General features: G+C 41.7%; 2 protein-coding genes and 2 non-coding genes across 6 annotated transcripts; 2 read left to right on the top strand and 2 right to left on the bottom strand.

Annotated features, from left to right (window-relative positions):
- Positions 1–81: 81 nt before the first annotated feature.
- Positions 82–154, bottom strand: Trnam-cau. Its single transcript has one exon. It is a non-coding gene; the product is annotated as a tRNA-Met (tRNA).
- Positions 155–363: 209 nt separating this feature from the next.
- On the top strand, positions 364–436 carry Trnar-ucu. The gene has a single exon. It is a non-coding gene; the product is annotated as a tRNA-Arg (tRNA).
- Positions 437–452: 16 nt separating this feature from the next.
- LOC6608692 (small integral membrane protein 12-A) lies at positions 453–966 on the bottom strand. Its single transcript, XM_002033383.2, has 2 exons — positions 737–966; positions 453–664 (listed from the first exon to the last, which is right to left on the bottom strand). The coding sequence occupies exons 1-2, from the start codon at positions 864–866 to the stop codon at positions 528–530; spliced, it is 267 nt and encodes an 88-aa protein (XP_002033419.1). The 5' UTR covers positions 867–966; the 3' UTR covers positions 453–527.
- A 950-nt stretch (positions 967–1,916) lies between these two features.
- On the top strand, positions 1,917–11,140 carry LOC6608691 (F-box/LRR-repeat protein 20). Of its 3 annotated transcripts, none has more exons than XM_032716146.1 (9): positions 1,917–2,002; positions 8,141–8,257; positions 8,328–8,411; positions 8,555–8,649; positions 8,709–8,886; positions 8,946–9,134; positions 9,199–9,492; positions 9,551–9,763; positions 9,827–11,138. In XM_032716146.1, exons 1-9 carry the CDS (start codon positions 1,967–1,969, stop codon positions 9,932–9,934), a joined length of 1,314 nt encoding a protein of 437 aa, XP_032572037.1. In that variant the 5' UTR covers positions 1,917–1,966; the 3' UTR covers positions 9,935–11,138. The 3 variants fall into 3 exon arrangements, with proteins under 3 accessions (XP_032572037.1, XP_032572038.1, XP_002033418.1); XM_032716147.1 differs by lacking the exon at positions 1,917–2,002 and adding an exon at positions 4,672–4,830 and having other exon boundaries at positions 9,827–11,140; XM_002033382.2 differs by lacking the exon at positions 1,917–2,002 and adding an exon at positions 6,818–7,718 and having other exon boundaries at positions 9,827–11,140.
- The last annotated feature ends 390 nt before the right edge of the window (positions 11,141–11,530 follow it).

Raw genomic sequence — 11,530 nt, 5'->3', positions numbered from 1 at the left:
CGTTGTAACCAGAATGATAAATTCAAAGGTGAAGAACTGAATCCTTGTTAAAAATATAAAGACAATGGAAAAAATTTTACATGCCCCGGGTGAGGCTCGAACTCACGACCTTAAGATTATGAGACTTACGCGCTGCCAACTGCGCCACCGAGGCTATGATAGAGAACCGGCTGGCGAGAAGTTAAATCCGTAAATGTTCTACATCGAGAACAAGAGATGTTCTTAATTCTTTAACAATGCATCGATGGATTATTTAATGTACTTTTGAAATAATAAAAAATGAATGAAAACTGTTTTATCCGTTTTGCAACTGCTAGAACTCCCCTTAGTTCGTATGAGTCATTGGAATGCCGTCCACCACCTGTCCCTTTGGCGCAGAGGATAGCGCGTTGGACTTCTAATCCAAAGGTCGCGGGTTCGATCCCCGCAAGGGATGAAACTATATGTTCATGTAATTCTTTTTGGCGTATCTTTTTTTTTTATTGATAACAACTACCTAATTTTGATAACAAATCATTGCATGTCTCCTAGGCCTTGGGCTGCAGCGACGGAGAGAGGTTGCGTTCCAGTACGGGACTACTCAGTCGTAATTTCTCCACATTAGCGGCATCTGTATTCAAACTTTCTTCTGTCAACCGTTTAGCGCGCAACTCTTGTATGGATGCTGTTGGAGATTTAAGATACATATGTTACTTTATTTAGCAATGAAATTCCATTTCGCAATTCAAAAACTCACGACTGTATGGGGTGTATTTGTCAGATATCCAGCTCTCGATGTTATAGCCAATAAAACCCACAACGCCGGCTATGGGCAAAGTGATGTAAACGGCGTTACGCCTTATCAGAGCCATTACAATTGGCCACATCTTGATTAATATTTTCGTCAATATCACAAGCAATAGATCAGGAAAAACACAAAATAAGCGGCGTGCAGAATTATAAAATCTTGTGAACAGCTGATAGAGCTGCCAGACTAGTGAAAATATGTGTGGAACCAGTTCACTAAACAGGTTCCACTGCAATTTTAGTAGTCTCAGGGAAAGATAAATAATTTATTCTAGCTTTTAGAGGGGTATTAAATCTTCTGACAAGCAAACTACCTTGAAATTAAACAGTTTTAAAACTAAAATGCGGTCACACTAACGGCTGATTGCTCTGACATCTGTGCCAGTTTTTGCATGCGTCGAACGGTCACACATAATATTTTTTGTGTTTTTGTGCTCTCTCCTTTCGTCGGTAGTGCAATATTGCAATACAAATTACATAAAAACGGGGAAAAAGCAGGCAAAAACTAGAACTAGAAGATCGCGGTGAACGGGCAAGCGAATACTCGCACAAAGGCAACAGAGAAAAAGATGCAAGAACGGGAAAAACGTATTTACGCATTACGCAGCGAGTCGTTGATTTGCCGTTGTTTTTTGTTTTTATAATGCCAATAGCGGAGTAGCTGCACCAAATGCAGTTTACTGAGATCTCTTGTGATGTAGGCAAAACATAATCATAATAACTATAAAACATCAATAACAGAAAACACCGATATCATTACTCTCTACGCAATAATAATAATAATAACTACTGATAGAACCATTACAACAACAGCAACTACGTCGCTGGAGTGCAATCAACAATTACAACGCAATCAGAACAAAGAACTACCAGCAGCAGCAAAAACAACAAGAACAAACAAACAAACGGTGGACTGAGCAGAGCGAAGAACGAGAAGGAGGAAGAGGAAGAAGAACAACAATAGCAGACGACGCATAATTTCCTGCTCGCTCCCACACACACACACTTGCACTCAAAAGTTCGCTTGCACAAGGAGAGCGAAACAACAAAGAATATCGAAAAGCGTGGGAGAGGAGGCACCGAGGAGCGAGCGAAAGGGAAAGGAAAAAAGAAAAACGCCGGGGGAGCAAACTGCATTTCTGGATTCGGATCTGGATCTCTGGATATATCCACACGTAAAATGACCAATTCGGGACGCAATCATCATCGATTCGATGTAAGTAATCCAGCAGGTTTACGATCCGATCGTAAAGTCTCACCGCTCAGTTGTTTTTGTGGGAATTTTTCGCTGTACAATTTGATCCCAAAATCTTGACAGATTTTCCTATGTACTCTATTTGGTATAAATCTAATACTAAATCTTAAACATCTCAATCTTTGCTCGGTTGTTGCTTATAAAGTACATATTTATAATAGTTTTTGCAGTACTTTCTTATTATTTATTGCTTTTTCATAGAACTTTTTTAATATTTCACATTTCTTGTTGAAAATTTTAATATCGTATTGTTATAACAAATAATCGATTTCGTATCAATTGGTTTGCTTTTTCCTTCAATTTTGTTTCCTTTGTGACGTTTTATAAAGGGGGTTTATGACCTCCACCATTTCAGATTTCATTTCCTTGTTTAGTTTTAATTCTTTTACGTCGAGAACCCTGAAATCTCAAAAGTCTTTCAAGTGGCCGATAAGAAATCAGCAGGGAAGCAATAAAATACGTTTCTTCCTCCATATATCAAGCATAGATATTTGCTAAATTAGTGCTTTAGATTCCAGTAAGTTAGTTAGTTAGTTACAAAATAAAATCCATCCATTTTGATGACCTTTTATATGACCTTTAAAGCGATGACGTTCTTAAAGCTTTTGTAAATATTTAGAATTCCAAATGTAAGGAAGTGAAGGAATATTATTTGGCTTTGTTAGCTGAAAGGGGGTTTCCTTCCCTGATTTTTCCGAGCTCAAGGCGCGCTGTTGCTCTTTCGTTTGTTTGCCCGTCCAGACAGTTAGTCAGCCCCTTCAATTTTCCCGTCTGCCGCAAACCCACCAATAAAATAGACTGCATCTCGTTTATTTTTATGGCAAGGCGGGTTCTTTGTCCTTCGTTTGAAGTCAGGAATAAGGAATATGGAGAAGAAGAACGCAGGAGTCATCGCCTTCGTCGGAGCGACGGGGAGTTTGCCCAGTCCTTAAAAGTGTAAGTGGCTAATGTCTCACCCTCCCTCGAAAGTTATATGTTTGTCTTGCGACAAGAGTGCAATAAACTCGCTGACAACACACCTCCAAGTATTAGCCCCCCCCCCCCCCCAAAAAAAAAAAAACCCCCCACCTTGCCAGCAATCTCGAGTAATGACCAGTTGCAAAGTGAGGACTTCTGACAAATTGGAAATTCTTCGCCAAGTGCAGCACAAAGTAAATAAGCAAACAGTAAAGCAGCTCATGAACGGAATTTGCCAATTCCTTAGACACTGAAAGACAATCTTCTACGTTTTAGTATTCTTATAAAAAGAAAGAGATCTGAAAGTTACCCTTCTTGGGGATCAGATTAATTTCCACAGCAGCCGTTATGCCGACAGGCTTATGGCCCACCCGAACCGACTAGCAACTATCCTAGCTGATCCCATCTCTCTCCGAAGACTGAAGAGGGTACACCCCAGCGATCTCCTTACCCGGAGGATAACATAACATATTACATTTTCTTTTGTACTTTATAATTAAGATACCACTTGGTCTCATTTATCTTTATCACACATTAGGTTAAGTTCAGAGGAATTACTGAACGATTCCTTTTGAAATCTTAATAAATAGAATTAGTTACTCCAAAAAAAAAAATATAAAAAGCTAAAGCTAACTGAAATAGTAGCCTTTTTTTCAAATATTTCCAAAACAAATTTCTTCCTGTGCACAAAAAATCTTAATTGCTGGGCAAGAAGAGAGCGAAAATGGAAACGAAGACTCATTTTAATTACGTTCTCCTATACTTTAATCGCACCGAATTGCTTATTTATTTTGGGGCTTACTTACTGTCCATTCTTGGTATTCGGCATTAAGTACTTTACTTATCTAGAACCAAACCCCAAAAGCCAATAACAAACGAAAGTAAACAGATTGCCCGATAAACAGCTGACCGAGCATTGCCACAAAGTCTGGCAGCATTGCAACCCTTGCAGATTTACGAAATCGCAGAGAATGGGGAGGAATCCAAGGAAATGAGAGACAGTTTGTTTCATGGGATTTATAGTTTCGATTGGGAATGCCAATACCCTATATACCATTATGTTAGTTGCCTAGTGTCTCTTTTAGAAATCGAAGTGTTTCTAGTCGTTTGATTTCAAGAAATTAAATTAAATTTTTTATAAATAAATAGTATACAATTTTTCGTTAACAGATATTGAGAAAAATAAAAACTTATTAGATCATAATCATATAAGATCATATCCTTTATATTTCATATTAAATGATATTTTAATTTGGTTTGGTCGATATATTTTGTTCGTATTTTGTGTCTTGTTGTTAATTGAAGAAACCAACCTTCTGTTGAAGGAGTATTACTTTGTTGTTTATTTCCCAACTAAAAAACGTAGATTTTGCATGGATTTCGGCTCGTTTTTCGATTGACCCTGCCTTAAGGTTCAAGTAGGCGGGCAAGGGCATCTAAAGTTCTTTGCTTTTGCTTACTCTTACTTGCACTCTCTCTTTCGCCTGAAGACTCGCTCTCATTGAGACAATTTAGCTGGCTTTTTGTGTTGACGGCCTTTGTGTGGGTGCATTGCCCCGCCCCCTCGTTGCATTTCTGAGAGAGCAACAAAGAGAGAGGGAGAGTGCTGGTGGGACAGCTGTTTCTGGAGCTTCGGCCGCGTAGCGTTCTCGATTCTCCACTCAGTTCTCATTCGGCGCTCTGTTGTCATCGATGTTGTCTCGCGAAAAGTGCAGCTCTCGTTCGCTTTTCGTGTCTCGCGTTTCTGCATTTACACGGTTTTTCCTCGCAGCTGAGGAAAAATCGAAAGAAAATCTATTTCACGCAAGCCTAGCTGAAAATATAAACAAATGGTAGGGCGAAAATGTGTGCAAAATTTGCTGGCGAAGTTACTGAAAGTGTGTTTTGTGATGTGCAAATTGGCTGTTCCAGTTGTTTTGGGCTTTTCCGCCTGGATTTTCCCCACCAGCGTGTTATCAGCTGTTGTTTTGTGTCTTGTGTGTATATTGTTTGCCAGCTTTAGAGTTTTCTTTCGACTGTTTTTAAAGACCGCCTTGTGCTGCGAATGCTTTCTTGTGCTTACCCCTTATGAATTCTATATTTATCGACAAAAAAGACATATTGAGTGCAACCCGATTTGGATGCTGACCCAGTTTTCGCAATGCGCTGACCTTGCTTACATGCATGTACATATATACAAAGCTTGTATACCATATACCTCGAATATATAGAACGGAAGCGCGCTTGTCTGTCAGTGCTATCAACTCTCAACTTTTTGTGGGCCAGCTGACCCGGCCATGGCTTATATAAAATGCAGCCCAGATTTGTTGTCATGTGGGCTCCCTATATACATAACAAACGATACAGACACGAACAAATATTATAGATGCATTATTCCTCTTTTCTTGTTTATTTTTATTTTTTTTTTTTTTTTTGCTCGAGGTCACTTGGAAAGTAAATGCCCGACTGGGAATTTGTAATTTGTTTACTTTTTTCCACACGCACCAACCGCCCGCATTTCCACCCCGTTTTTTTTGTTCTGCTCCTCTTTTTTCCGTCAGCTGTTTCAGCTTGATTACGTATACGCCATGTGTTGCATGATCAAATAAATAATAAACTATGCAAAACGCAGCAATCAAGCGAAATGCCTTGCACTTGTCGCTGCCATCACTTGAAGCGAATTGAGTCGAAACTATTTGGGGTCGTAGCTGCACTTGAATTTGCATAAGTACGTGCAAAAGATACGGCGCCTTGGATGAGATACAAAACTGTGGTTAAAACAAAAAGAGGGGGGGCGTGTTAAACCTCTTAACCACATATTTTCAGAGTACTTCTGTGCCATAACCTTGGTCAATAAGAAATATAATAAATTCAAATTCGAATGAATGTCGCACAAATTAAATATAAAGTATTTTATATAAGCCTATACATTCCACTGATTTTCGCAAAACCACTGCATATCTGAGATACAATACTTCAGCCTGATTTAATTCAGTTCAATTTAAGTGTTTTTGTCACAAATTGATAGTAGTTGGTCATCCTTTAGTGGTCTAATTGAATATGAGCATATGAATATTCCTATGTATTTATTTAGCCGAATATGTACGTGTTGCAATCAATAATTTATTGGACCTTCAATCGCTTTATTTGAATCTCATACATATGAATGTCGTTTACAATTGTGGAAACAGCAATTTTATAACCGACTTGTATTGTGTTCATAGCGCTTCTGTAATTGTTGTTCCATTTGCAGTACTTCTGACAATGAAAGGAATTTGTATTGTTAACCTAAATAGGTGTATATCTTAGTATATTTATATGCGACCTATTTATACTCCTTCTTCATAGGCAATATAATTTAATTTTAAACAAACTTTGGTGTCTTATTTAGCACCTATTTCCAAAATTAACGAAACCCTTTAAAATAATGAATATGCCCAGTTTTATAGGCACTTCTTTTGGTTATCAGTTGAATCCATTGTAATTGTCATTATTATTTATACCCACACTTATTTCTTGTTCGCGCTTCGCTCAAATTCGTCACACGTTCGATCGATTGCCTTTTTTAAATTGCCTTTGATGACTTATCATTTAAGTTGAATGCCACCAAGTGGGCGGTGGGTGGTTGGGGCGGTGGTGGGGCTCCGGCCAGCCCAAAAGAGCTTAAAGTTGGGTGCGCATTTCAATTAAAGCCCAACCGCAACCTTGATGTCCTCAACTCTGTTTTGTGTCGAGAGTCTCGTATTAAATGCCACTGTTGTTCTATTTTTCACGTGCAAAACGATGCCGTTTGGGTTTTATTTTCGGACAAATCAACCAGTTCCTGTTGCAGTAAGTGATTTAAAAATAATAAAACTCAAAAGCCAAAAATAAGCAGAGGAGGAGCGCTGCCGCAACGCTGAAAAGCCGGGAGCAACGTATTGAAGACGCAATTTGTGAATAATTTAATCGAGCGTTCACACGGCGCCAGCTGTGAAAATAAAGAGAGAGAGAGGGAGAGTGCTGAAGAGTTAATTGAATCGGCAGAGGCAACAGTGTTCCCAGATAAGAACCGGGTATGTTTGCCAGCTCCGCCGAGACGGGCGTCATGGAGGTCGGCGGCACCAGTGGCACCGGCAGCAGCAGCAGCGGCAGCGGCAACAATGGCGGTGGCAGCAGCAGCAACAGTGCTGGCGCCGGCGGCAGCATCGAGCTGCTGTGCCCGCCCAGCGGCAGCAGCAGCATTAGCGGCAGCGCCAGTTTCAGCAGCAACAGCGGTGCCAGCGGCAGCAGCAGCCAAACGCACAGCACGGCCGTCAGCAGTGCCACAGATCGCAGCAACAACAACGGCAACAATCACAATCCGAGCTTACAACTGAATGGTAATGGTAGCAGCAACACGAGGCAACACAGCAGCGGCAGCAACAGCAGACAACACAGCAGCAGCAGCAGCAGCAGCAGCAGTAACAGCAACAGCAGCAACATAAGCCCTCCCCCCAGCAGCAGCAGCCGCAGCAACAACAACAATAATCACAGCGGCAACATCATTAGCGGCTTTTGCAGCACCATTTGGCGTTCGGCCACATTTGGCAGTGCCACGCCCGTGATTAACCCCTTACCAGCGGTACTTATTAACCCCAAGAGCATGGAGAGCAGCAGCGATAGTTGCTCCTTGAGCTCCACGACCACGCCGGAGGTTGGCCTGGCTGATCAGCAAAGGGAGATGGCCGGCGACGCTCAAGATCAGTCAGAGGATCAGTCCGTAAGAAAACACAAATCTGAAAAAAAAAGATGATCACAACCAGATCAAGCCAAACAAACACCTATCGTTACCACCTTCGAAGACATTTTTTCCCACTTCAGCGGTCGTATAATATCATCTGATCCAGCATTTTGTACATACAGCTCAAGAAACCCACTCAGAAACCCGCTCGAATCGTTCTGTCGCTCTTTTTCCCCTCTATATCTATCGATTCCACCATTAATTAATTTGTTTTGCTCCGGAATTTAATTCAGTTTATTGGTTTTCATGGATGTTATAATTTCGGGAGCACTCGAGGAATCAGTCAGTTGATTTTGTTTAGCCATCACATCGCCGATTGCGAACTTCACAGCCATAGAAAATGTACATGTGTGCTCGGTTTGAAATTCCATCACTCATCCGCCATGTTGTGCCCGTTTCAGCAAACATTCCTAGGCGCCACCGAACTGGACGATGAGTTAATCAAACAACTGCCAAAGGAGGTCCTGCTGCGCGTCTTCTCCTACCTGGATGTTGTCTCACTATGCCGCTGTGCACAGGTAAATGAACTAGGCCCGCCCCATTTGGGCGTTCCGATTTGCCGCCACTAATGAATTTTTCATGCCACAGGTATGCAAATATTGGAACGTGCTGGCCCTCGACGGTTCCAGCTGGCAGAAAATCAATCTATTCGACTTTCAACGTGATATCGAGGTGAGCATGGGGCATCTAATGGTTAGCGGAAGCCATGCGCAGCTTTCAGAATTTTAATTCAATGCATGAGATTAGTGGGGCATACTTATTTTGACATTCCCTATTTGAAAAGTTTATTATTAATACACATTTAATGCAAACAGGGTCCAGTGATTGAGAACATATCGCAGCGATGTCGCGGTTTTCTCAAGTCACTGTCGCTGCGTGGCTGCCAATCGGTGGGAGATCAGTCCGTGAGGTAAGTATCTGGCCAAGCCACTCTGCGAAGCACATTAATCAGAAAACGGTGTATTTCAGAACTCTAGCGAACCACTGCCACAATATCGAGCACTTAGATCTGTCGGATTGCAAGAAGATAACCGATATATCCACACAGTCCATCAGCAGGTATTGCTCCAAGCTAACGGCCATTAATTTGCACTCGTGCTCCAACATAACAGACAACAGCTTGAAGTACTTATCCGATGGCTGTCCAGTAGGTTTACTTGCATAATCCATACGAAATAAGCATACTTTATCGGGTTGTTCCCGCAGAACCTCATGGATATCAACGTGTCCTGGTGCCACCTGATCTCCGAGAACGGTGTGGAGGCGCTGGCTCGTGGCTGCGTCAAGCTGCGCAAATTCAGCAGTAAAGGTTGTAAACAAATAAACGACAATGCCATAATGTGCCTGGCCAAATACTGTCCCGATTTAATGGTGCTAAATCTACACAGCTGCGAGGTAAGTTTGTACACCATCTCTAGTTAAATGAAAATACAATTTTAGAATCCTTTGCCTTTCGCAGACCATAACCGATTCATCGATTCGCCAACTGGCCGCCAATTGCCACAAGCTGCAGAAGTTGTGCGTGTCCAAGTGCGCGGACCTCACCGATCTCACTCTGTTGTCCCTCTCGCAGCACAATCATCTACTGAACACCCTGGAGGTATCTGGGTGTCGCAACTTCACGGACATTGGCTTCCAGGCGCTGGGGCGAAACTGCAAGTATCTGGAGCGGATGGACCTGGAGGAGTGCAGCCAGATTACAGACCTAACGTTGGCTCATCTTGCCACTGGCTGTCCCAGCTTAGAGAAATTGGTAGACTTCAAGCAACCCCGATATCTGAACACTATTTAACCTCGTGGCTTTTCAATAGACCCTGTCGCATTGTGAGCTGATTACGGACGATGGTATTCGACACCTAACCACTGGCAGCTGTGCTGCGGAAATTCTGTCCGTGCTGGAGCTAGACAACTGCCCCCTGATAACCGACCGAACGCTAGAGCATTTGGTGTCCTGCCACAATCTGCAGCGCATCGAGTTATTCGACTGTCAGCTTATCACCCGCACCGCCATACGCAAGCTGAAGGTAATATAAAGCAACTCGATTTCATCGATTCGAATGATACATATAATATGTATGCCCTTGCAGAACCATCTACCAAATATCAAGGTGCACGCCTACTTTGCCCCCGGAACGCCGCCGGCTGTGACCAGCGGCCACCGACCACGCTATTGCCGCTGCTGTGAGATTCTCTGAGATACGGCCATCGGCTTCGCCAGAAAGATAATGCGAAAGACAGCCACGGACTGATGCTGGCCCGTGTGCATCGTCATGTTCGCCATGGTGTTCAGCCTGACCCTCGTCTCGATGATCTGCATGTACTTGCTGGGCCTGCTCGACGCGGCGATGACCACATGGCCACCAGATTTAAATTAAGATCCATCCGACACAGCAGAAGCAGCAGCAGCGGCTTGATCGAAACCGAAACCTTACCCTAGTTATAATTTAAAGCGAGTTTCAAAAACTCGCAGAAACCAGCATCAAATTGTGATTATTTTATTTAATATGCTACGTTATCTAGACCCTCACTTGTGTAAACTGTATTAGCGCCCACACTCTATGTTTGTTATTAACTGCAGCCCGATGAATTGCTAGCTTATATAGATCTGTATATATACATATATGTAGTCGATCCACGGCAGCTTCAGATGGTTCCGCTGAATGTTCTGTGTCTAGCCTAAAAACTGCAATTATGTGCGTTTAGTTTTAACTCTCATACACGCATGCCTGTATTAAAAGTGTTTGCTAAATTATGACTAAATTAAAAATCCATCTGGAGCGTGCTTCGGACTTTATCTCTCACTGGTCCCAAAAACGAAAAGAAAAAATACTGGAGTTTCCAAATTCCGAAACATGTCGATAGAACCGCAAAGCGTTCAAAACACTTACTATCCGAGATACTATTAATTTCACTTTTAGTCCACTCAAGTCTAGTGCCAGCTAAACTGTTCAGCAATTAGCATTATCTATGTATAGCCATGTATATTACACAACGAACAAACGACTCACACTGGATCATCTTCCCCGAAACACCAAGCAGTACCCACGTCAATAATCCAATAAATCTATATACACCTTTTGGGTTCACACAGATATTTATACAGACTATTTTGTAACGTATTATCTAATGAAATATGTATAAACGGGCCACGAAAGTTATCGTTGAGCGATAAGCTCACACTCTGGTCCAACACCACTAAGTAGATAATATAGGCTTTTCACCCCTGTCCAGATGAAGTACATATATCCAATCCTCGCGAGAGATCGAAGCGATCCCAAGTTGTGAGCTGGGGAATTGAACGAACAACGTCGTGACGAACGCCCCTAACCCATTAACCCCACAGCAATTCCCTCGTTACACACAGATAAGCACAATAAAACGCAAAACAATACCAGATGAGATATTTTCCTGATTCTTTTTATTCTGTCTTAATGTTAAGCTAAGCAAATGGTGTCATACAAACATATACCTACCATATATTTTCCTAGAGAAAAAAACGAAAAAGATGTCAAAATCATATTTACACAAAAATACAAAGGAAAAAAATTGCGAAAAGATAAAACAAGAGTTGTAAGTTGCGTATTTTAACGGATCTTTCTGTCTGTCTCTTGTAGTGCGTTTCAACTTTGTGTTAAAATTGTTTAACAAGAAAAGAACTAAAGAATCACAACTGATATGTATTAATTAGACTTAGAGTTGAAAAAAAACACAACAAATAAATATATATATATTTGGAAAATTGCCGTACAGCGCAATCGAGTTCCGTACCACGCAAGAAAAACATTTGGTTC

This window comes from Drosophila sechellia, chromosome 2R (assembly GCF_004382195.2).
Source record: "Drosophila sechellia strain sech25 chromosome 2R, ASM438219v1, whole genome shotgun sequence".
Lineage (NCBI taxonomy): Eukaryota > Metazoa > Arthropoda > Insecta > Diptera > Drosophilidae > Drosophila > Drosophila sechellia.
The sequence above is the reverse complement of the archived record's forward strand: the minus strand, read 5'-3'. Positions and strand labels throughout refer to the sequence as shown.